We start from the raw sequence: 27,395 nt of genomic DNA on the forward strand, positions 1-27,395 counted from the left end.
TGCAAGCATACAGAACTGTTTGTGTTAGACAATCAACAATTATCACCAAATTAATATTATTTTTAAAAGGACATATAATGTTAAAATCACCATTTCAATAAAAATCCCCCACCCCAATCTGGGATATCACAATTTTTTTTTTCAAGATTTGTGATCTTAGCTGGATTAAGGACATTTTGATAATGAGAAAAATATATGTGATCATTTTTTAAATATTTATGTGTGATTTTATAGAAGTATTTACCGTTATTCTAATAATCTATATCAACGATATTTATCAAAATATTTAATTTGCAAAACATGGGTCAATAAATATGAAAATATATATTTACTGTACCATTTTCAAACAAATTTTTCGCCACACCATGCAGTCTGTAAGATCTTAGTTACCTGGTCAGGGATAGAACCTGGGGCCACAGCAATTAATGCACCAAGTCCTAACCACTGGACCACCAGGGAATTCCCCTTAATTATATATTTAAATGTGATCATTTCAAATTTTTAAAATAAATTTAAAAAATTACTTACATGTTTATTATTGACAGAGTATACTTTTCTTAAATAATGTATAGATATTGTTAGTTTGATTTGTTCATAAATTATAAAATGTTCATAGTCATAAATGCATAGAGTTTTCCTTGTATCAACAGAGTTAAATAAGTTACTTAAAAAAACATCAAAATATAAATAAATAAATGACCATTTATGTGTTGATTATGTTTCGTAGATAAATAATGTATAATTTAAACCTATGAATGGCAGAATAAACTTATGGTAGATTATATACACACATTAATGAATACTTAATGATTAAAATGATCACAATATAAATATTCTGAGTTCACTTACCTTAAGAACATCTCCTTGTGCTAAATGAAATGTTCTGGCTGAAATATTGATTCCCTTTCCTGCTTGAACCTGAATACTATAAATGCATTCATGGTTGTTTTCATAGTTCAGTGGATAATTTGGAGAGAGCAAAATGCCTTCATTATTTGTTGCAGATGCACCACATTCAGCTGCAGGTAAAACAGAATATTGAAAAAACACAGTTTAATAGAAAGCATTATCATTTAAAGTAATGTAAAGTATGTAAGTGTAGATGTATTTTACTTTAACTAGAGTCTAACATGAACAAAATGTACAGAATGGTTCTGTGTTGAAGATGACTCATTCCCTCTCAAACAACAGATGGGAAGAAGGAACTACTACACTACTGCCCTGTACAGAACACTTGTACATAAATAGAAATAAACAATAGTTTCAGTATTTTCCGGCCTTGGATGAAGGGACAGCATGGAAAAAGAAAAAGAACAAAATATTTTCGGGATGCATTTTAAGTTTGTAGATCTCTAACTAATTTACTATTTTAAAATCTATTTGCTTTAAATTATAAAAAAAAGTAAAGAGATCAATTTTTTAGAATGATTCTTTTTTTTTTTTTAGAATGATTCTTAATCTTTTCATTTTTACCTTTTTTTGAACTTGTCCCTTCTTCCTCCCACTAGTCAGTTTTTTTTATGACCAAAGAACTTCAGTAACAAAAAGTAGAATAAACACTACAGTGTCTTTGAAAATGAATATAATAGATAAAACCCACAAACCAGTCAATAATGGCAGAGGTTTGGGCATCTTTGGAAATTCTATTAATTTTCCTAGTTTCAAAGATAGAATGGATTAAGGCACTCTCTAATCAGCATATGATACTGCTAACTCTCCAGGACTAACTTTGCAAAATTTTAGTGTCTAACCACTTAAAGAGAACTATGAATTTCTCATTTTTAAAAATTTAATTTCAATGTATTACTTTAAAAAGATTGTAGTAATACTGCAAAACCAAATGAGTTTTTATAATTCCCAAACATGCTCTTTAGGTATCAGAAATTCAGTGAACTTATCAGCTTTCTATCTTATGTAATAACTTGCTTCATATTATCATTCCATAGGCCAGGGAGAGTCACATTATTCAAGGTTATTACTTTTTAGAAATAAGATTTTTAAATTAATGCTTCATGGGAAGAGTCATAGGAAGTATACAACAAATACACAACAAGGTAGAAGATGATGAATTGCTTTACTTTTTAAATGCTAAAACATTAACAATAATCTGGCAGAAGAAAAAGCACATGTATACCTGTGATGGATTCATTTTGATATTTGGCAAAACTAATACAATTATGTAAAGTTTAAAAATAAAATAAAATTAAAAAAAAAAATAAAATAAAATGGATAACCAAAAAAAAAAAAAAAAGAAAAGGCTAATGAGGAACTGAAAATGATTAAGAGGGAGTAGTCAGTATAATATCAACATAGAAAAAAATAATAAAACTAGTGATGTGATGCTAACAATCAACTAGTCACATGACATATCACCTAGTAAAGCTCCTTCAAGCGACTTTTAAGGTAAAAGAAAAACGAAAAACTTTACAGACTTTCAATATTGATTTAAACTATATATCTTATGTAGCAGAAGATTTTGTTTCCTTGAAACTAAATTGTCCTTCACAACATGAATATGAAACCAGCTGATAGAGCACAAACTTGTAGAGATTCCTATGCTTTTAATTACACTATGAAAAGTGAAGTGTTAGTTGCTCAATCATGTCCAATTCTGCAACCCCATGGACTGTAGCCTGTCACGCTCCTCTGTCCACAGAATCTCCAGGCAAGAATACAAGAGTGGGTTGCCATTCCCTTCTCTAGGGGATCTTACCAACCAAAGGATCATGCTGTGTAATAATTCAATTTGCTCTCACCTCATATCATCTGAATTACTGAGAAATTCATCCATATAGGACACCATAACATAATATATCTTTCACTTAGTGGGAAAAAATCATTTCTATTTTATTTTAAAAAAATTTTTACTGGAGTGTACTTGACTTAAAATGTTGTGTTAGTTTCTGCTGTACAGCAAAGTGAATCATATATATATATATATATATATATATATATATATATATATACACACACACTCTGTTTTAGATTATTTTCCTATGCTGCTGTGCTGTACTGTCACTCAGGCATGTCTGACTCTTTGCGATCCTATGGACTATAGCCTGCCAGGCTCCTCTCTCCATGGGATTTTCTCAGAAAGAATACTGGAGTGAGTTTCCATTTCCTTCCCCAGGGGATCTTCCTGACCCAGGGATTGAACCTGCAACTCCTGCATCTTCTAACCATTCTTTGCAAATGGTTAGAAGTATGTATATGTTAATCTCAGTCTCCTAATTTATACCCTCTTCCCCCCTGGTGTGTTTCCCTTGTGTCTCAGCTGGTAAAGAATCTGCCTGCAACGCAGGAGACCTGGGTTCGAACCCTGGGTCGGGAAGATCCCTTAGAGAAGGGAATGGCTACCCACTCAAGTATTCTGGCCTGGAGAATTCCATGGACTGTATAGTCCATGGGGTTGCAGAGTCGGACATAACTGAGAGACATTCACTACACTTCACTTTCACTTTCCCCTCAGTAATCATAAATTTATTTTTTATATCTGTGACTCTATTTCTATTTTGCAAATAAGTTCATCCATATCATTTTTTTTTAGATTCCACATATAAGCAGTATCATTTCTCTGTCTGATTACTTTACTCAGTATGATAATCTCTATGTCTACCCATGTTGCTGCAAATGGCATAATTCCATTACTTTTTATGGCTGAGTGATATTCCGTTGTATATATGTATCATATTTTCTCTACCCATTCATCCACTGATAGACACTTAGGTTGTTTCCAAGTCCTGACTATTGCAAACAGTGCTGCAATGAACAGTGGGGTGCATGTTTCTTTTCAAATTATGGATTTCTTGAGATATTTGCCTAGGAGTGGGATTACAGGATCGTATGGTAGCTCTATTTTTAGTTTGTTAAGGAACCTCCATAGTGTTCTTCATAATAGTTTTATCAATAATAGTTGTACCAATGTCCCACCAACATTGTAGGAGGGTTCTCTTTTCTCCACACTTCTCCAGCATTTATTGTTTGTAGATTTTTTGATGATGGTCATTCTGACTAGTGTGAGGCAATATCTCATTACAGTTTTGTATTGCATTTCATTGATGATTAGTGATGTTGGGCATCTTTTCATGTGCTTTTTGGTCTTTTGTATTTCTTCTTTGGAGAAATGCATATTTAGATCTCCCACCCATTTTCTGATTGGGTTGTTTGTTTTGATATTGAGCTGAATGAGCTGTTTGTGTATTTTGAAGATTAATCCCTTCTTGGTCACCTCCTTCGCAAATATTTTGTATCATTTTTGGGTTGTCTTATTTAAGGTTTCCTTTGCTGTACAAAAGCTTTTAAGCTTAATTAGGTCACATTTGTTTATTTATATATTTTTATTTTCACTACTCTAGGAGGAGGATTGAAAAAGATCTTCCTGTGATTTATGCCAGAGAGTGTTCTGTCTGTGTTTTCCTCTAAGAGTTTTATAGTATCCAGTCTTACATTTAAGGCTTTAATCCATTTTGAGTTTACTTTTGTGTATCGTGTTAGGGAGTGTTCTAATTTCATTTTTGCTTTATTTTATACCTGTAGCGGTCAACCTTCCCAGCATCACTTATTGAAGTGACTTTTCTTCATTATATATTCTCTCATTCTTTGTTAAATTTAAGTGATCAGAGGAGCTTGCGTTTGTCTATGGACTTTATGCTCTGTTCCATTGTCTATATTTCTGTTTTTGTGCCAGTACCATGCTGTTTAATTATTGCCACCTTGTAGTACATTCTGAAATCAGGGAGCCCGATTCCCCCACCTCTGTTTTTCTTTCTCAAGATTGCTTTGGCTACTTGGGTTTCTTGTGCTTCCAAACAAATTGTAAACATTTTCTGTTCTAATTCTGCAAAAAATGCCATTGGTATCTTGATAGGGATTGCACTGAATCTATGGATTGCCTAGGATAGTATGGTCATTTTGACAGTACTAATTATTCCAGTTTAAGAACATAGTATATCCTTCCATCTGTTTCTGTCATCTCTGATTTCTTTCATCAGTATCTTATAGTTTCCTGAGAACAAGTCTTTTGCTTCCTTACATAGGTTTATTTCTAGGTATTTTATTATTTTTGATGCTGATTGTTAGTGTATAGAAATGCAAGAAATTCCTATGTATTAATTTTGCATGCTGCAACTTTACCAGATTCATTGATAAGCTCTAATAATGCTCTGGTAACATCTTAAGGATTTTTTATATACAGTATCATGCCATCTGCAAATAACAATGGTTTTACTTCTTCTTTTCCAACTTGGATTCCTTTTATTTCTTTTTTCTCTCTGATTATTATGGTTAAGACTTCCAAAACTATGTTTAATAAAAGTGGCAAGAGTGGACATCCTTGTCTTGCTCCTGATCATTTCTATTTTAAATTTTCCTGCTTTCCTCCTCACTAGCTTACTGGAATCTAGGCATGCTTATGGGGTACAACAAATATTCTCAGATAATACAGAAGATCCAGAATATACATATGTGTTTATTGGTTAGATTATTTATTAGGGAGTGCAAGCACTTTTAAATTATGTTATAGAATCATGGAGTTCTGAAAATATAACAGCTTGCAAAATACTGAAAACACTCATTTATAGCCAAAGCTTTACTATTCAGAGGTTAGTTTTAAAATTAAGCTCTTTTACCTATATGGTTTTGTCAAGTTATTTTCCTCTCTAAGCCTCAATACTGTTATTATTACAGTGGAAATAATAATACCCTCTTCAAGGTATGTTTGTGTGTGTTATTACAGGTAAATAATACATGTAGAGCATTTAGCAGAGAACTGGCATACAAGAAGGGCTTCCCTGGTGGCTCAGACTGGAATCTGCCTGCAATGAAGAAGACCCATATTTGACCCCTGGGTTGGGAAGACATGCTGGAGTAGGGGATGGGTATCCACTCTAGTGTTCTTATCTGGAGAATTCAAGGGATGGAAGAATCTGGGGTGGCTACAGTCCATGGGGTCACAAAGAGTCGGGCACAAGAACTCAATAAATTAAAGCTATCAATATGAATATTTTATGTATAAGTATAATGGTAGCATCATGCTGTATACAAAGAAAAATAGTTTAGGATGTATATATATATATTGCCCCAGTGTGATAGAAAGGCATTTAGGTCTGAAAGCCAACAGACTCTTCCTAATTTTGGAGAATTATTTATGATATTAAAATTATGTTAACTGAACATATTACAAGCCCCACAATAAAGGCCAAATGATAGGTTACTTCAGCTACCCTTCAAAATACACTAATAATTTATTGTAATATTCTCAACATTTGAATAGGTATTAAGTGACTTCTAATTTAAACATTGGTTTTTAGTATATAATTTAAAGGAGAGTTTCCTTTTATATAAAAAATAACCTGCTTTGGTCATATTTTAATATTTCAGTTGGTTCTAATGGAAGACATTTTTACATATTGAAGTATAGGGAAATCATTCCAGCTAATTAATGATTTAACTTGAATTTTATGCCAATTAAAACAGCCTGTTTGTAGTTTACCAAAGATATATTGAGGCTATGGTTTTTCCAGTGGTCATGTATGGATGCGAGAGTTGGACTGTGAAGAAAGCTGAGTGCCGAAGAATTGATGCTTTTGAACTGTGGTGTTGGAGAAGACTCTTGAGAGTCCCTTGGACTGCAAGGAGATCCAACCAGTCCATTCTAAAGGAGATCAGCCCTGGGTGTTCTTTGGAAGGAATGATGTTCAAGCTGAAACTCCAGTACTTTGGCCACCTCATGAGAAGAGTTGATTCATTGGAAAAGACTCTGATGCTGGGAGGGAGTGGGGGCAGGAGGAGAAAGGGACGACAGAGGATGAGATAGCTGGATGGCATAACTGACTCGATGGACATGAGTTTGAGTGAACTCCGGGAGATGGTGATGGACAGGAAGGCCTGGCGTGCTGCAATTCATGGGGCCGCAAAGAGTCAGACACGACTGAGTGACTGAACTGAACTGAACTGAACTGAAAGATATATTGCACATCTGCTTCAATAATTAAAAAATAAGTTACAATGACCAGAAGGAAAGAATACCCATGTTAAAAACAAATATTAAATGCCTCCTTTCCTAAGATGCCAATGTTGGTACTCCTTTGATTTATAAAACTCCCTTCACAGGTGCTGATGACATTCTGACTCACTATACACATGGTGAGATTTTTTTTTTTTTTTAAGCCTTGAAATGATGTATTCTTGACTTGTTTGATTTTTTTTTTTCTCTTTGTTCTGAAAGGATATAAAACTGTGCTAAAACCATGCTTCTTTGGAGCAATTCTTTAAGTTATCTGAGAGGCTTGTCTCCAGGCCATAATCCTCAGTTTTGCTCAGAACGTTTTTCTATTCCTAGTTGTTTAATATGTCCATTGACATTTCCATTGTAAAATAGCTACAAATTTGGTGAAATAACAATCAGGACTGAAACCAGAATAGAAGAATATAAGGAAGAAAATCTGAATTAAATTAGCACATTTCTCATTTAGTCAGGACTCATTATAAATTGTGGGCCCAGAACAAACTTGAAATACACTGTACTTGTTGAAAACATGTTAAGAATTTCAAGAGATCAATAGAACATTAAACTAAGCATGGCCCTTCTCAGCATGAAGCCCCTACTGTGGGACTGCATGGATTTCACATCCATAAAGCCAATTCTGCATTTATTTTTTGTAACAAATCTACAAAGTAAAACTTATTTTCTCCAGTTTTATAGATGAAGACATTAAACTGAGCTTCCTTGCTAAAATTGGACAAATGGTGTGTATCAGAGATGAGATTTATTTATTTGTCATTGTCCATGGTATTAAAGGTGTGAACACATAGTTTCTCTTTCAGATCAAAATCATTTTTTAGTGTGAAATGAGGGATTATTAATAACTATTCCACAGAGCAGTTGTAAATTAAGTCTATTCCAGATAAACTGAGTTGGATTGCTTTTTAATTTATACTTTGATGCACACACTATTTAAGGGCATTATATTAAAAATTAAAAGCATTATTTTGTGCAGGCTGGGGTATATCCTGGTGGTCAGAATACATATAATTTATAAATCTGCATTCCATTATTCATAATTATTAATGCTTGGAATGATGATCTTATATCATGGAAACATCTTAAACATAAAAAGATGAAAATCTGTTCAGGATGTGCTACCTATGTATACAGAAAAGCAAACAAATTTAATTTTTATGAGTTTTAATAAAATAAAATGTTTTACTAACAACAAGTAAAGGAGGAACTTATTTAGCCACAGTGCTAAAACCCAGAAGTTATGAGATTAATAAACTTTTCACATGGAATCTCATCTTTGATTTTATCTTTTAATTTAAAATATACAAAACATTGGCTTCTTAGCACTAGATGCAGTAATAACATCTGCCCTGTATAAGCTCTTTCCACACTTTGGCTACAGAAGTTTTGTTTGCCAACTGGAATTGCACAGGATTAAATGTTGAAATTAACAATTATCTTTGCACAGTTTGACTATCTCCCAAGTCTAGCTCAGCTGGTAAAGAATCCACCTGCAATGCAGGAGACCTGGGTTCAATCCCTGGGTTGGGAAGATCCCCTGGAGGAGGGAAAGGCTACCCACTCCAATATTCTGGCCTACAGAATTCCATGGACAATCCATGGGGTCTCAAAAATCAGACACAACTGAGTGACTTTCACTTTCACTTCAAGTCTAGCAATGAACATATTTCTATGTCTGTTGCATAATTTCCAAATGTAAATCTAATCCTGTACTTTCTGCCTAACAAATACTCACCATCAGCAAATCAAATCCACAGAATGTCACATAAGGCCATTTATAATGTTACCCTTGCCTTTCTAGCTATTACCCACCATTACTTCCCCTGGACCTTGTAATTTGCCTATCTTCAGCTACTGGCCCTTTGCTACAGTCTCACATTCCAGGCCTTTGTACATTTTGCTTTCTCCTCTTGTAAGCACAACCTCTAGTCCCAAGGGATGCAGTTTTAGGGTCCAAATAAAGAAGAAAATGACTTAACAAGAAATAATTGTGTTATAGTTCTTTCCAGCATCAGGTGGCTGTGATGGTGTAAGGAATAAATCAAACAACGTTACATTGAATTATCAAGGATAATTCCCATAAATAGTCCTGGCTGCAATGTTCATAAATGTCCAGGAAAAATACTTAAACTATGACACTTTTCATTATATATGATGTAACTATCACAGCATGTTTTTACAAGGCATATTATTGTCAAACTGTTATTGAATATTCTCAAGAAACATTACTATTAACTGAGAAGAGAATCTAGCAGCAAAACAGCTAAAGTTAAGAGAGGAGAAGAATGACTATTTGATTCTAGGAAGGTAAGTTTATTTTTAAAAAAGACAAAAAAAGTCAACTACACAGTAAAGAAGAGTTTGAGTAAGGGAAACTATAAAATCCAAGTTGAGTTGAAAAAAGATGAGCTGAAAAATAGTCATCATCTCCCATCATAATGACATTTATGGATGCGCAGCGGTCACTGAACAAACAAATCTGTGACTTTATTGCATCAGTGCAGTGCTAGGGCTTCAGTCAGGTGCTATATGATGAATTACATATATAAGGTAATAGCTACTAAATCATGTCCAGCTCTTTGGAATCCATTGGATTGTAGTCTGCTAGGCTCCTCTATTCAGGCAAGAATATTGGTTGTTGCTGTTGTTCAGCCCATAGTTCTTCAGACACTCTATCAGATCTAATCCCTTGAATCTATTTGTCACTTCTACTGTATAATTGTAAGGGATTTGATTTAGGTCATACCTGAATGGCCTAGTGGTTTTTCCTACTTTCTTCCATGGACAAGATGGCGGAGTAGAAGGATGTGTGCTCATCTTCTCCTACAAGAACTCCACAATTGCAACTAGCTGCTGAACAATCATCTTCAGGAGAATGTTGGATCCCACCAAAAAATGATACCTTGCATCCAAGGGCAAAGGAAAAGCCCCAACAAAATGGGAGGAAGGGTGAAATCATGTTTAGAATCAAACCTCATACCTGCCAGAGACGCTTGGAGGGTACAAACAAAACCTTGTGTGCACCAGGACCCAGGGACCACACAAGAGACTGAGCAAGACCTGCCTTTGAGTGTTTGAGTGTCTCCTATGGAGGCATGGGTCAGCAGTGGCCTGCCACAGGAACAGGGACTCTGGCAGCAGACCTTCGATGTGTGGCATGTGGCTTAAGTTCTCTTGGAGGAGGTCACCATTAGCCCCACCATAGAGCTGTTGAGCAGACAACCCACAAATTGAAGAACAATTATAGAAAAGAAGTTCTCACACTGTTGCAAAAGTTCTAGGGCCTACAACAGATTTCCCAACCTGGGGATCTGGTAAAGGGACTGAGAACCCCCAGGGAATTTGACTTTGAAGGCCAGTGGGATTTGATTACAGAACTTCCATTAGACTGGGGAAACAGACTCTTGGAGGCACAAAAAAACCCTTGTGCTCACCAAGAGCCAGGAGAAAGCAGCAGTGACCCCACAAGGGATTGAGCCAGACTTCCCTGTGTGTGTCCAAGAGTCTCCAGTGGGGGCATGGGCCAGCAGTGGCCTGCTACAGGGTAGAGGCCCCGAATACAGGAGTCCTGGGAGCCACAACATGCTGGCATAAGTTCTTTTGAAGGAAGTCACCATTATAGCCAATGGAAACAGGAGGTCACCATTACCAACAATGGAAACCAGGAGAGACTTTATTTTTAGGGGGCTCCAAAATCACTGCAGATGGTGACTGCAACCATGAAATTAAAAGATGCTTGCTCCTTGGAAGAAAAGTAGTGGCCAACCTAGACAGTGTATTAAAAAGCAGAGACATTCCTTTGCCAACAAAGGTCTGTCTAATTAAGACTATGGTTTTTCCAGTAGTCATGTATGGATGTGAGAGTTGAACCTTAAAGAAAGCTGAGTGCCGATGAATTGATTTTGAACTGCAGTGTTGGAGACAACTCTTAAGCATCCCTTGGACTGCAAGGAGATCTAACCAGTCCATCCTAAAGGATATCAGTCCTGAGTGTTCATTGGAAGGACTGATGCTGAAGCTCCAGTATTTTGTCCACCTGATGTGAAGAACTGACTAATTGGAAAAGACCCTGATGCTGGGAAAGATTGAAGGCAGGAGGAGAAGGGGTTGACAGAAGATGAGATGGTTGGATGGCATCACTGACTCGATGGACATGAGTTTGAGGAAGCTCTGGGAGTTGGAGATGAACAGGGAAGCCTGGCGTGCTGCAGTCCATGGGGTTGCAGAGTTGGACAAGACTGGGTGAATGAACTGAACTGAACTGAACCATTACAGCCATTACTCCCACGGTAGTTTGACCTCAGGGAGGAAACACAGCCCCAACCATCAGCAGAAGACTAAATTAAAGATTTATGGAGCATGGTACCACCATGGACAGACCAAGATCCAATTTGCCCAACTGCCAGTACCTCCCATCAGTAAGCTTTCACAAGCCTTTTATCCTTATCCATCAGAGGCCAGAGAGAATGAAAACCACAATCACAGAAAACTAACCAATCTGATTACATGGGTCACAGCCCAGTCTAACTTAATGAAACTATGAGACATGCCATGTAAGGCCATTCAAGACAGACGGGTCATGTTGGAGAGTTCTGACAAAATCTGGTCTGCTGGAGAAGGGAATAGCAAACCACTTCAGTATTCTTGCCTTGAGAACCCCATGAGCGGTAATACTGGAGTGGTAGCCATTTCCTTCTCCAGGGATCTTGCAGACCCAGGGGTCAAACTTGATTCTCCTGTGCCTCATTTTTTTACTTGCTGAGCTATCAGGGAAGCCTATATATATATATATATATATATATATATATGAAACATTTGCTATAATAAATGCAAGCTTAACAGAGTATATACACTAAAATATTTGAAACGGCTAGAAGCAGATAATAATATGTTCCGATTTGGAAAAACTGATTGATTCATTTGATAAAATTTATGAAATCTTTATTATATACTGGGAATAGGAGGTAGCATGTTGAAGCTCCTCATATAATTTACTTTCTGGCAGAAAGAAACATGTTTACTTTGTAGTTATCCAAATAAACATACAGTATGTGAAAACAGGTAGTTGGAAGCCCTGACTTTTTTTTGAGTAAAGTCAAGACTTCCCTGAAGGATTGAAATTAGTATATTAAGGGTGATGGCAGAAGGTGGGTTGGGAGAAATAATAGCCTACACAGAAGGAATGGGTCTGAAAACATTATGAGGGGCCCATGACAGGTTCTGAGAACTGAAAGATACAGTATGAGAAAGACTGTGGTAAAGAACACACCTGTCAATGCAGGACACATAAGATAAGCGTGTTCTATCCTTGGGTCGGAAGGTTCCCTTAGGGGAGGGCATGGCAATCCACTCCAGTATTCTGGCCTGGAGAATTCCCATGGACAGAGGAGAGCCTGGTGGGCTACAGTCCGTATGGTCACAAAGAGTCAGACACAACTGAAGCAACTGAGCACGCATGCAATGTTAATTTAGAGGTAGGGTCTCCGTTGTTTACCTAGTATGGTAGGGGGAAAATGTTTTTTCTGAGGTATGAATGAAAGGAGAGTGTCACTAAGTGGGTGGCAGAAGATGAAGAACAGAGGAGAAGACTGATGAGCTACACTACATTCATAAAATTTTTGTTTTGAGATTTTGAGTTAGAAAACTATTGCATTGGAGTTCAGGGTCTGCAATGTTTTGTGGAAGTGAAGAAAGCACACTTTTCCCTACTTTAATGTAAGCTCAGCACCTTTTTTTCTTTTTTCATTATTTGGTCTAGAATGAATACATGTTCTTGATAACTAATGTCACTAACTTACAAAGCCTAAATCTGTTAATACACGCGTGCATGCTCAGTTGCTCGGTCATGTCTGACTCTGTGATCCCAAGGACTGTGGCCTTCCAGGCTCCTGTCCATGGAGTTTTTCAGGCAAGAATACTGGAGCGGGTTGACAACTCCTCTACTCCAGGGGATCTTCCCATTTCAAGGACTGAAACCGTATCTCTTGTGTCTCCTGCATCGGCAGGCAGATTCTTCACCATTAGTGCCAACTTGTTATTATGAGTTTTCTACAAAATAATCAATGTCAAACAATCACTATTAATTAGGTGATAATATCTCTTCTGTCAGATTTTAACTAATGATCATCTTTAAACCATACGAATTAATAATATGAAAACATTACACAATTTAGCAGTATATTGGGAAAACAATATTTTAGAGAATAGTCTCTCATGCTCTTTATAGAATATAAATATGTTCTATGCAATCTCCAGTTTAAATTCTGCTTATTATGATTCCTTTATTTTATGAAAAACAAGTCCCACTCATATAAAATACATTTTAAAAATTTAAACCTACAAATTAATAAATCTATTTGCATTATCAATATTAAACTCTTAGCTGAGTTAAAAATAATATGCCAATTAATGTGGCTTTGTTTGGATTGGGGTAGGAGAGATATGTGTACTGAATTCAGGTGATAAGAATTACAGCTACAGTGTGGAATTCAGTAGAACTAGGATGCCCATTGAATTTCATTTTTTTTTTTACAAAAAAACAGGCCAGCCTATGCATCATTTATCTCCATAACTGAGATATTAAAAATAAACAAAACAACAAAATCTGGTGGTGTCTACTGCGTGCATACAGTTATATATTTTCAGATAAACTGGTAAAATATTTTTCAGTAATTTGGCTGGGAAATTTGAAAATGCCGATGAATAGAGAAGTTCACAATTATTTTTAAGAATGGCAAAAACACCACAATATTGTAATTAGCCTCCAATTAAAATAAATAAAAAACAAACAAAAATAAATTTTCATTACATTAAGACTCATTCTCATAAAAAAAATGGAATTTGCAATGCAATTGAATCTCATGCTATTTTGAAAGCCTCATGAGTTATTTTAAAAATGCTTAGTGAAAGTGTTTAAAATAAATTCATATTATTCAAAAGAAAAAAAACTTAGAAAGTTTTTAACCCTAAACATATGGAGTGTTAAGAAAGGTGTAGCATTAATATATTTCCATATATTTAATCATTACTAGAGGAAAAATAATGGTAATATGTGATTATGTTCATAGAAGACAGTGTGGAAAGATTCAAACTGCTATATTCAAATCAATCAATATTTTGTATCAAATATATGGATTTTCTATTTTTATTTTTTTACTTTTTATTATCTAATTGAGCTCATTTTGTTTCAAATCTAATTTCTACTGTATTTCATCAAATTAAAACACCATTGATTGTAAGAGGCATCATTATTTTACATGATTCTAAGAAAAGATTACATGTTACCAATAAACTATGGCAGTCATTGAATGTGAGATATATAAAAATTTCAGACATATTAAAATTTTTTGAAAAGAGCATCTAAAATGTAAAATATAATAAAATGTGTTAATGAGATTTGATATATTTAGGAATACTTCTAATATTCCTTCATGACTTGGCAGTATTAATAACACATTTGTTTTTTTAGAAATTTACTATCAGATTTTTTTTCTGAAATTGGTATTAATGTTTGGATTTTAGAAAGAAGTGAAAATTAAAGTGTAAAAAGTTATTAATTTCCTTATGACACCACTGAAAATATGAGAACCATTAGTATTACTTGTATAAAGTCAGTTTTTTTTTCTTTCCCTTTGCTGTTCTTAGTGGAGAAGGCAATGGCACCCCACTCCAGTACTCTTGCCTGGAAAATCCCATGAACGGAGGAGCCTGGAAGGCTGCAGTCCATGGGGTCCCTGAGGGTCGGATACCACTGAGCGACTTGACTTTCACTTTTCACTTTCATGCACTGGAGAAGGAAATGGTAGCCCACTCCAGTGTTCTTGCCTGGAGAATCCCAGGGACAGGGGAGCCTGGTGGGCTGCCATCTATGGGGTCGCACAGAGTCGGACACGACTGAAGTGACTTAGCAGCAGCAGCAGCTGTTCTTAGGCAATAGTGATACTTAACTGGCTTTCTCTTTCTAGACTCTCTAAATATAATTATATATATATAATTGTATATATATATATAATTGTATATAACCAAGAACAAATTAGTGCTTGTTAAAAATATTTATAAATCAACCGTATTAAAATATTTCCAGTGGAAGAATTTAATTTGTGATTTGATATTTTTTGCCTTAAAAATTCATTTAAATGCACTTTCTATATTCATTTTTTTACTATGAAAAATCACAGTAATCATTATTGCCATGCAGACTCATTCTGTAAGTTCAAAGCATTTTTTTTAATCAAATAAAAAATTTCCAGTGAAAAAGTGTGAAGGAATTCCTATAATCCAACATCGTCCTTTCATGGTTTCTTCCTTCCATAAACAGCTATTGAGGGTCAGTAAGTTTATTTATTCATTACAAATAATATTATCAACAATAATACTTAAAGACACACAAGGTACTATGTTACTTAGGTTTTTAGGATAAGCCCCTTGTCCTAAAGTAATATGCAGTCTAGAGGAGAGATAGACAGGGAAACTGGTACATGTATGAATATGAAATCTGTAGTGTGATACAAGTTTGTGCAATTGCCTGGGATGACCAAAATGAGCAGTCCATACATTTTAAAGTATCAATAAGAAAATAATGTCAGGGACAACTTCATGCAGTAGGTCACCCTTAGTCTGACTCAAAGAAGTGATTTCAATGCTAATCAAAATATATGAGAAAGACATTCTAGGCCAAGGAAACTGCTAAAATGCAAACACATATGGACTGACACAGTTAAAATAACCAGTGGCTCTATATACTGTTTTAAGAAATTCAGATTTTATCACACAGGCACTAGAGATCCATTGTAGTGTTTTAAGGTGAAAAATACAGTCAGATTTGAAAAACCCATTAAGGCAGTTCTATGGGGAATGGATTATAGCCCTGGCTTCCTAAAGGGAGAAAGACCTAGAGAAGATTATTGTAGCATTTCAATTAGAAGGTGGTGAGAACTTGGACTAAAATGATGGAGGAAGAGGAGATCAAAAATAAAAATTATAGAAAGAGGAGTCGCTTTGTGTATGTTGGTGAACTTACTTTTGTACATGATGAATTTAGTATATCTATGGGATATTAGGAGAGAAGTCCACTAAGGAGCTAGATACATTTGTAGTCATGGTATTGATATTTTAAACCACAGACAAAAGAATTTATCCAGGTAAGAGATATAAATTGATAAGAAAAGCAAACTAAGTCCAGAATTCATGGAGCACCAGAAAAGGCAAATGGGACATTCACAAAAGGTGGTAACATGGAAGAATAGGGAGCAGATAATTCCAAGAAAAAAATCTCAGTAGTATTGTGTCAGAGAGAGTTAAGATGAATACCAAAAATTTACTTCTTTGGGTAAGTAAGAGCTTGAGAAAGGAGGTAAGACAAGACTTTAATGATATGGCTATAAAGGGAGGTAGAAAAATACAAGGATAGCCAGCAGTGACTCAGGTTTAAAGAAATATTTTGTTGTTGCTGTTGATGTTTGTGTTGGTTGTTTGTTTGTTTTGTTATTTTGGTTTTGAGGTTATTTTAAACTTAAAAAATTTGAAGATGTTTATGTTACAACAGTACAGACATATAGGCTAAACGGATTTTCAAAAGTCATCTCTGATTCTGAGGACTTAATAGTCTAGCATCCTAAGTGAAAGTTAAAGTCGCTCAGTCCTGTCTGACTCTTTGCGACCCTATGGACTATACAGTCCATGGAATTCTCCAGGCCAGAATACTGGAGTGGGTGGCCTTTCCCTTCTCCAAGGGACCTTCCCAACCCAGGGATCGAACCCAGGTCTCCCTCATTGCAGGTGGATTCTTTACCAGCTGAGCCACAAGGGAAGCCCTTTTAGTATCCTAAAACCAGAGTAATAAATTTACTTGGAAAAATCTGTGTGATTTTAAATGTGATAAGTGAAGTCAGGTTTAAATTCCACATATACTATAATGACTACTATAAAACAAACATATAAAGAAAGTGCCATAAGAATGTAAAAATACATTATGTTATTTTTATATGTGATTCATTATTTTAAAATTCAGTGAATAAAATGATATTAGGGATGTTCAAAACATGTTTCCTATCCAAAGATTGAAGTACAATATCTTTCATCTAAAATAGTTTTAGATTAAGCATGCAATTAATAAAGTTCTCTCCTGGGACTGGGGAAGAATGAAAGCAGAAGATGGGAGCAGACAACTTCTTCATGTGTTTTCCTGTATTACTTTAGCGTGAGTACCATCTCGCTAACATTTTTAAATGGAAGGATAATAAAGCAAATAAGAAACACATAATTTCTTAAATATTAGGGTTATTTCCATGCTATTGAACGTTCTCTACTACTAAATGAAATGATTCAAATGTTACAGTAAGCAAAAATTTTTAAAGCATATAAAAATACATTTCTAGAGGTAAGTATATAATATAATGAATGTGTAAAGACTATGTTAGCTAAGTTAAGGTATTGAAATAAAACATGCAATTACATTAGGAAAAATAAAATCTGCATTAAGCAAATTTTGTCATTTATGCAGTATTACTGATTTGCATTTCATTGTATATATGAAATAAAAATTGTTCTGAAGATAGATGATAGGTATTTATTCCCATTTAAATTCTCTGTAACCAATAATATTCGTTTTTCAAAATGTAACATACAACTTTTCATTTAAATGATTTTTTTCAGGTGGGGTTAGGAGGGTGGTTACCATATTTCTCTTTGAATTCAAAAAGTCCTAAAAACTTTAAGAACTGTTTCCAAGGCTCATCTCCACAAATACACTCAATAATAATTGTTTGGCATTTATTATAAAACATTTCTGGTATGATGTACTGATCCTGCTCTAAGCTTGAATTAAAAACCCTGTTTCTCACACTTAGTGAAGCACTATAAAGGAGGCTTAGTAAAAATAAGGGAATGTTTTGGTCTCTCAGAATCTGTCCTTTGGGTAACATACATAGTCCCAATTCTCTGATATTTTCTTAGTTCCTATGACTGAGTTTGAAAAGTGTGTGTGTTAGCCACTCAGTTGTATCCGACTCTTTCAGACCCCATGGAGTAGCCTGCCAGGCTATTCTGTCCATGGAATTCTCCAGGCAAGAATACTGGAGTGGGTTGCCATTTCCTTCTCCAGGGGATGTTCCTAACCTGGGGATTGAACCCGGGTTTCCTGCATTGAAGGCAGATTCTTGACCATCTGAGCCACCAGGAAAGTAAGTTTGAAATGGCAGTGGTAAATATGAGATTTTCCCAGCTATTTCAAATCCAAGTTACTTTTAATTTCCTTACTTCTTTCCTTCTTACTGGTGATAAAGAACGATTATACGTGATCTAATTAACCAATAAACTGGTGAAGGGCCATTTTGTCTAGTACCTTTCTAGTTCTGCAGAAATCATAAAAAAATCCCTCCCAAGTTTCTAAAGAACAAATAAACAAAAACAAAATCTAATAAGGAAAGTCCCTAGTCCCTTCATCAGCTAAGCATCATCTTCTTATTCTCATCTCTCAGCTATACTCTGGAAGAAAAAGGGAGTAGACTTCAGGCCCTGAGAGTCCATTGAGGCTGCAATGGTGGCCTTCTCTTTGGTCAATGTATATAATGTCACAATTTCAATTCAGGGAAAATCCTCATGCTTTCCTAATCAAACTGTATAAAAATGTACATGCTAGGTACTTAATAGTTACATATGCTATAAAGCACACTAGAACTGATTTTTGGAAAATTGTGGCATTTTAGGTGAGTTGTTAAAATGTGAGAGGAATTACTATGGACTGAAACATTTTTTTGCAAATTAAATACATCAAGAGAAACAATATATTAACAACTTAGTAATGTCTAAACAACTTCACAATGGAAAGTTTTAGCTCAACTTCTAAGGCTTCATGGGGATATAAAGACCAAGGAGTTATATTCATAATGTGGACAAGACTGGATTTTATATCAGTGAAAACAACAAACAGGAGATAGAGTCCCAGCTCTACATATATGCCAGCAGGGATACCCTCAGGCTGCTAAATACCTTTCCAAACATTCCTTACAGGAAGCATAGGGAGAATCTACATTCTATGATATGTTATAAATTAACCCAAGGAAATGACTATCTTGGGTCTTGACACTGTAACTAACTAGTTGTTATTTTCTTCATATTAATAGCTAAAAGAGTTATAAAAAATATCTTCAGGAAAGAGCAGTCCAATTTTGAACAAGCACTTGGGATTCCACACACACACACATGCAATCCAGAAACCTAAAAACAATTCAAACAGTCAGAAGCAAGATAGTGAAGGTTTGATAGTGCCAGCTGTATATTTTGCTCCAAAGCATGATCCTTAACAGACTATTGGCTTTGGAAGAAGTCTTTTCCATTCCACTAGGTATGACTCATTGGTATTAGTGTGGCATTTGTTGCAGACAACAACACATGTTGAGTAATTTTTATACTCCCATTATGGATTCTAGCTAATGAAATTAAATTCAAATGTGACTTCTTGGGTCTATTGAACAACCAAACTGTACACACAATAGTTTGTCAAAATAAAATGTAAGAATTCCAATTTCCCTTCAGTGATGAGAAATGTAAGCATCTAAAATATAGCACTCTGAATTTAAAACTTATATTTTAAACACAGGATAGATGAATAGAAATCCTAATGCATAGCAGAGACTGTGCTATTTGCTGGGAATAGAGAAGATTGAAATAAACAAATTAAATAAATTGTTATGTGCTATAAGAACACATATGAACAACTTCAATGGGAGCACTGTGAATGGAATACACAATTTTGCCTGAGAAGTTGAGGAAAGCCCACAGAGAAAGTATCAGAATGGGATGCAACTAATAAATCATAAGTATTTAGGAAAGAGACTGAAGTGTAGGGCAACATGCCAGAAGCTTATAAATTACAGGACCAGGTGGAGAGTGATGACCAGCCTCTCCCTGACTTCTCCAAGCAACACTACTGGTTCCACAGTAGATAAATTACAAGCAGAGTTTGAGATGAGTGTTTTTTTGAAAAAATAAAATAAAATAAAAAGGGACAAGCATTGTGATTCTGCAGTGTATATTTTTAGGTTGTGCCAATTACAAACTTAAAATTAATCTATAAAGCAAAGTCCATGTGTTCTAAAATTAATTGAAAGAAAATGGTATCTATACACATGCTTTGAGTATTCTGCTAGCATATTACCACATAAAAGTGCTTGTATTTTTTTTTTCCTTTACCAGTGTGTGTTATGTTCTATTTTTCTTTCCTTGCTCCTGTTTTCTCCACTATGTTCCTATTAAGATAGAAGTTTTTGTTTTCATTGTGTTAGTGTGCTTTTTTGCTTAAATTTCTTTATGGAAAAAGTATTCTTTAAAGCAAAAATTAAAAGGAGAAAATCTTACAGCAGATCACATGTGTAGAATTTCATTATATACATTTGAATTACACAAATTTTAAATATCTTAATAATGAAAATATTAATAAATTCTCATTTTATATAAATAATTTTCATTTACATAAATATTTCAGCTAAGGGTTTCCCTGGTGACTCAGTCATAAAGAATCTGCTTGCCAATGCAGGAGACAGAGGTTCGATATCCGGGTTGGAAAGACCCCTGGAGAAGGAATAGGCAACCCACTCCAGTACTCTTGCCTGGAAAATCCCATGGAGAAAGGAGCCTGGTAAACTACAGTCCATGGGGCTACAAAGAGTCCAACAGGATTGAGCAACTAAATAACAAGCTGCTACAAAAGAACCAGCAGTAATGGCAGCTTTCATAACTCTTATGAACTTGGAACTGTGGCTAAACACATTCCAAGAGAAAGATAAATATTTCAATTAAAAAATAATAAAGAATCTCACAGTTTCAAAACAGTGGACCAAACTGGTTGCAAACCATGCCTACTTTGATGCCACATGACTGTCCCTTTTTATTTTAACTGGAAATGCCTGCCACCCATTGGTGCACTATGCTCTGAGTAAGAAATACTTCAGAGTGATTGCAGTGAAATTTGTTAATTCATTTCACAAATATTTACTGAATGTCTAGTATGTACTAAACACTACTGTTTGTACAGAGATTCAGCCATGAAAAAAAAAAAAGAGAGATGGAAATCCTTATATTCATGAAGCATCTATTCCTGTGAGGACAGACAAGCAATAAATAAAGATAGAGAAATAAGGAAATCAAACAACGGGTCAGATGGTAGTAAGTGCTAAGAAGAAAAAACCAATTAGAGAAAAGGCATAGGAAAGATATTCATTGAGTGTATTCAGTGAGAAATTGCATTTGAGCCGAGGACTAAAGGAGGTAATGGAGAAACTATGCAGTTATATAGTGAAAAGCGTCATAGGCAAAGGGAACAGGTAACGTGGAAATGTGTTTGGCATTTGGGGAAATATCAAAGAAATCACCATGGCTGGAATGCCTTAATTACTTTTGTAGCAAACTCACCACTTTTTCTGCTTCCACTCATTCTCCCCTGGAGTCTGTTCTCAGCTCAGAGCATGAATGAAACTTAAGAGTTAAATATTCTAGGATCCCTCTATGTTCGCTCCTTTGACAATCAGAATACTTAAATGGTTTTCCATCTCATTCTGAGTAAAACCAGTCCTTGTAATGGTCAACAAAGCCCTACATGATACAATCTACCCTCTTATCTCTCTGCCCTTACTGCATCCTATTTTCCCTCTTCTACCATGCTCTGTTCTCCCCTCCCCTACTCTATTCAGGTTCTGATAAAAAAGACTTATCAGAGGGCCAAACATAGAGGGATTCTAAGATGCATGTTTTTAAAGAATCATTCAGGCTCTGAATTGGGAACAAACTTTGGTGAAGCAGATGATGAGCAAGCTGAAACTCATCATTACTTTGCTATTATTTTAACAGTCACTATAATTATAATTTACATGTTTTATTATTTTATAAAATTTTCTTTCAAGCATCCAAGCACTCATTTCTTTTAAGAGAAAGAAACTTTAGAATGGAAGTTAATGTGACAAAATGCAAAATACACAAAATAGTGTGTTTTTTTGCTTAAATTTCTTTATGGAAAAATTATTCTTTAAAGCAAAAATTAAAAGGAGAAAATCTTACAGCAGATCACATGTGTAGAATTTCATTATATACATTTGAATTATACAAATTTTATACAAAGTCCAAAATTTCTTTTAAGAGACAGAAACTTTAGAATGGAAGTTAATGTGACAAAATACAACAAATATGGCTAACTGCCATGATATGCTTTATTAATTTAGAAGATAGCAGTCTACAACATACTATAAAATGCTGAAAAACATGTTTAAAGTAATATTAAAGTAAAAAAAAGAGAATGATACTACTTTAGATTTATCAATTTATGCTTTTAGCTCTTCATTTATTGCTGTAGAAAATGTGCACATGATTTAAGAGTTTGAATTGTGATAAGGAATATACGACACACTTGCACAAAATGTGACAAAAAGTATGTACAACTTTTAAGTGTTAAAATTTCAGAACAGTTTATGAATGTTAAGCTAGTTGCTGTTTGAAAGTAAATACTAGGAGCTTTTGCTGAGTATTATTTGTTAAATGCAGCCAAAACCTTCCTGGAGACAAAATTAATAATATTATGTTCATACTTAACTTATTTTGACATGTTCTTGGTCAAAATGATATTTTAATATGCTCCACTTTGGACATTACACACACACACACACACACACAACACACACACATATATATTCCTCAAAAATTCTTCCATGATAGTTTCAATCCATACAAATTTCTATCTTCTTAAAACTTCTCTCAGAGTACCCACTTTGGCACTAAATTTTTGGTTGACCTCCCATTTAACATTCCTAATATATATTTGTCAAAAGTAAGACCTGTGGCAGTTTTTCTTTTCCTCTAGAATGCTTCATATGTTGAAAATATAACAAGTCCTTAAATTTCTATATGAGCCCTTTGAATTTAATTTTGTTAGGTAGGAAGTTAGGCATGAACAAGGTGTGGTGGCTTAGCTGAAAATGATGGAAGCTGATCTCTAAGTCCCATGCCAGACACACCCAGGAGAGCTCACAGATAAGCTACAAAAAATAACCACAGAGACATCTCCAACTCCAACACATGAATCCTAGGCACACACTGTATATAAACTAACCACAGGGACTTCTCCAATTAACCTTAGGAGCTAGGAGCCCATTAAGGGTTCATAAATATTCTACACATATATACATCTGATTATAACAGACTGAATTATGGGAAGACATACACAACAAAGCCTTCTGTTATATGACTTACTTTGAACGTATGCCCGTTTGCATTCCCTTTAATTGACTGGTGGTGGATACAAGTCCTATTTTGCACAGGGCACAACCAAAAAGAGGAAATGGGGAGTATAAAAAGAGGGGGAGCCAAGAGGGATGGAGAGGAGGACCACTCCTTTGGGGTTGGCTTGCTCCCATGTCTTGGGAGTGTCTGTCTAGTAAACAATCTGTCTACTTGAGCTGAACTGAGCTGTAACTTGTTTGTTGTTTTAAACCCTTTAGAGCATTGTTTCAAAATTTTTTGCAGTGAGACAAGAACAGAGGGAGAGAAATAAACCAATCTGATAATTTCATTGATCAATTTATGATTCTCAAATCTATTTCTAATATATTTCTCTTTATCCAGCTCCAGCTTTGTTTAACCCATCTACCACAAATCACCAATTTTACACACCATGGCAGCTCAAATTCCCAAACAGAAGGTATCTGTTCCATCTTCTCAATCCACAGACTTATCTGCCCTCTTTGTGCACTATCTTTGTGAACAGTGGCCAAATGGCTTGTCAATGGTACCACAAATGTATTCTGTTTTTTTTTTTTTTTTTTTGATACTGGCCTTTTCTCTCTCATTCACACTCATCCTCCCCAGCCACATGTAACTTATGCCTTCTCATCCCTTACTCTCCATTAGAGATCACTTCCTTTGGGAAGTTACTCCTCTATTTGGGCAATTATTACATTCTATTAAAATTGCCTATTTACCTGCTTATATCTTCCCCAGACTGTTTGCTCTTTGAAGTTAAGGAACTTATCATTGCTGTTAGACACTATATCCCAATTACCTAGCAGAGTGGTCAGCCTAGAGTAGATATAACTGAATGGATACTCAATAAATTTGCATTAGTTAAAATAGTATTAAGAGTATTAACCTAAAATTTGTTTCTAAATTCCTCTCAAACTAGGTATAAATTTGTAAAAATAGATTTAATAAGACTATTGCTATTTTTTACCCCAGGAAATGTGAATAAAGATAGTTCCTTCTTTATGATTATCCTAATCTCTAATGGGTAAGTCTGTGAGATGAATTTAATTCAACTTTAATTTTTATGCTTAACCATGACTGTAACAGTAGTGTATTAAAAAAAAAAAAAAGTTTTAAAGAATCTGGAAATGAATTAAAACCCATGTGTAAAAGGTAACATTGGCATACTAAACTGATTCTTAAGAGGCTTCTGAAACACTCAACTTCCAATCCTGGTGACAGGCATCTGAGAGGCATGCAGAAAATGGGATTTAAACTAAAAATAATTTAATTTCTAATTCTGTACAGATCTTGGTTTGAAATAGAATACTTCATTTTAGAAGAACATAGCTAACTTGAAGTCTGAAAAATAAATTGTAATGTTAGGTAGATAGAATAGAAAAAAGGAGTCCAGGATCAGTTCAGTAGCTCAGTCGTGTCCGACTCTTTGCGACCCCATGAAATCCAGGCCTCCCTGTCCATCACCAACTCCCGGAGTTCACCCAAACTTGTGTCTATCGAGTCGGTGATGCCATCCAGCCATCTCATCGTCTGTCGTCCCCTTCTCCTCCTGCCCCCAATCCCTCCCAGCATCAGAGTCTTTTCCAATGAATCAACTCTTCGCATGAGGTGTGACAGACTGCGCAGAAGTGTGGCTGAGAGGAGCTACCCCTCGCCCAAGGTCAGGGGTGGCAGCCGAGAGGAGCCACCCCACATCTGAGGTCAAAGGCGGCGGCAGCGGTGGCTAAAAGACAAAGAAGGGAAGAGCCCATGAAAACAGAACAAAGGAAGGTCTGAGGACTTGAGTGAGAACCTGAGGTAAAACAAGCAGCTCCCCTGAATAGCCCAGTTTACATAGGGCAGGTTCAGGGTGAGGAGAAAAAACATATAAAAAGAGGAGCCAAAATCGGGCTGGGGACTTCTCTTCTCTTCGTGTCTTTTGGGTCTGCTCGCCCTCACGCCTCGAGGATTTATTTTCCTTTGCTTTCTAAATAAAACTGAGCTGTAACACTGGTCCTTCAGGGGAAATTACACAGGGTTGTAACACTGGTCTGTCCATTGCTTCAAATTTTTGTCGTGATGAGACAAAACGGAAGAAATTACCAACTCCCCCGACACTAAGAAAAAGAATTTAGCTGTAATGGTGAACAGATACACAAGACCTTTGCAAAAGAGGTCTCCAGTTCACCCTGAAGCTGTTTAATTTTGTGAGTATGTATGTGTGTTGGGAGGAAGAAGTTGGAAGAGGGGATCATTGAAACCTTCAGTTTGGCCTAGGAGAAATAGACCAGATTGATTGTTTCACTTTGCTCAGATTCTTGGATCACCACACCACATTCTGATTACTGATTTGATGTCCCTGGCAATCTGATGTAATAAAGAACATGATGATGACAATGAATAGTGTGACTGTGGAATAAAATATATCCCTCTTCCAATAAATTAATACATTTATATAACCAATCTTATCTGCATTAACCAATCTTATCTATCTTATCTATCATATCTATTCAACCTTATCAATCTTATCATATCTTGTCAATCTTATCTATCATATAACCAATCTTATCTGCATAAAAACACTGAGAAGACTTCACAAAGTTGAGTTCACACCATGCAACCAGGTCCTGAGTTAGGGGACTAATGCCCAGGGTAATGCCACTCTTTGTGGCTTCAACGCAATTATCAATCATGTTGCTCCCTCAGATGACAAATCTGCACATAGAGGGATTGGGTTTTGAAATCAGATGCACCTGACTTCAAATCCAGCTTTGTCACTTTCAGGCCAACTGATTTTTGTCAAGTACTTAACTTTATTCCTCAGTTTTCTTATCAGTGAATTAAGTAACTGAAACTGTTAGCTGTTCAGCCATGTCTGAATCTTTGCAACCCCATGGACTCTAGTCTGCTGGGCTCTTCTGTCCATGGGATTTCCCAGGCAAGAATACTGGCTGCTGCTGCTGCTGCTAAGTCACTTCCTTCATGTCCGGCTCTGTGCGACCGCATAGATGGCAGCCCACCAGACTCCCCCGTCCCTGGGATTCTCCAGAAAAAAACACTGGAGTGGGTTGCCATTTCCTTGCTGCTATTTCCTTCTTCAGGAGAACTTCCTAACTCTGGGATCGAACCCAGGTCTCCTGCATTGCAGGCAGATTCTTTACTGTTTGAGCCACCAGGGAAGCCCTGAATTAAGTAAAATTTCTCCTATACTAGTGAGAAATAGAAAGCAGACATTTAAATTGTCTAGAACCAGGTGGGGCATAAAGAACTAATGCTTTTGAACTGTGGCATTGGAGAAGACTCTTAAGAGTCCCTTGGACTGCAAGGATATCAAACCAGTCAATCATAAAGGAAATCTCAGTCCTGAATATTCACTGGAAGGACTGATGATAAAGCTAAAACTCCAATACTTTGGCTACCTGATGCAAAGCGCTGACTCATTAGAAACTGATGCTGGGAAAGACTGAAGGCAGGAGGAGAAGGGGACGATAGGATGAGGTGGTTGGATGGGATCACTGACTCAACAGACATGAGTTTGAGCAAGATCCAGGAGCTGGTGATGGACAGGGAAGCCTGGTGTGCAGCAGTCCATGGGGTTGCAAAGAGTTGGACACAACTGAGTAACTGAACTGAACTGAACTGAGGTGGGACACATAGTATTTACTGAATAATGACAGGTAGTAGTAGAAGCAGTAGTATTAATAGTAGTCATCATTGTGGTAGTTTACTAGTAACATTGCTTTTCTCTAATTACAACATTGACTTTGTCTAATTATTGGTCATAGTGCATTTCGTAATCAGAATTATCAAAGACAATCACATAACACATATTGACAAGCCCAGAATGCAGTGAAAATTAGACTATATTAAAATGACTAATTGGAATTTAGACTTCCCTGGTGGCTCAGATGGTAAAGGATCTGCCTACAATGCAGGAGACCCAGGTTCAATCCCTGGGTCAGGAAGGTCCCATGGAGAAGGAACCTACAGAGTCGCAAACAGTTGGACATGACTGAGCGACTTCACTTTCACTTTTATTCTCACTTTCAATTGGAATTTAGAAATAGAATAAAAATTGAAAATAACCCTTTAGAGCCTAGTAGTATATTTATCTGCTATCAGTCATTTACATAGTATATATAAACTCAAT

General features: G+C 35.7%; 1 protein-coding gene across 3 annotated transcripts in view; it reads right to left on the reverse strand.

The window, feature by feature from the left end:
* CSMD3 (CUB and Sushi multiple domains 3) overlaps positions 1-27,395 on the reverse strand; it is a 1,469,470-nt gene that overhangs the window by 411,883 nt on the left and 1,030,192 nt on the right. For all 3 annotated transcript variants that reach the window (XM_070382828.1, XM_005887888.2, XM_005887887.2), the window contains one exon: positions 850-1,019. In XM_070382828.1, coding sequence (XP_070238929.1) covers positions 850-1,019 — 170 coding nt within the window. The remainder of the gene's footprint in view (positions 1-849; positions 1,020-27,395) is intronic.

This window comes from Bos mutus, chromosome 14, assembly GCF_027580195.1.
Source record: "Bos mutus isolate GX-2022 chromosome 14, NWIPB_WYAK_1.1, whole genome shotgun sequence".
Taxonomy (NCBI): domain Eukaryota; kingdom Metazoa; phylum Chordata; class Mammalia; order Artiodactyla; family Bovidae; genus Bos; species Bos mutus.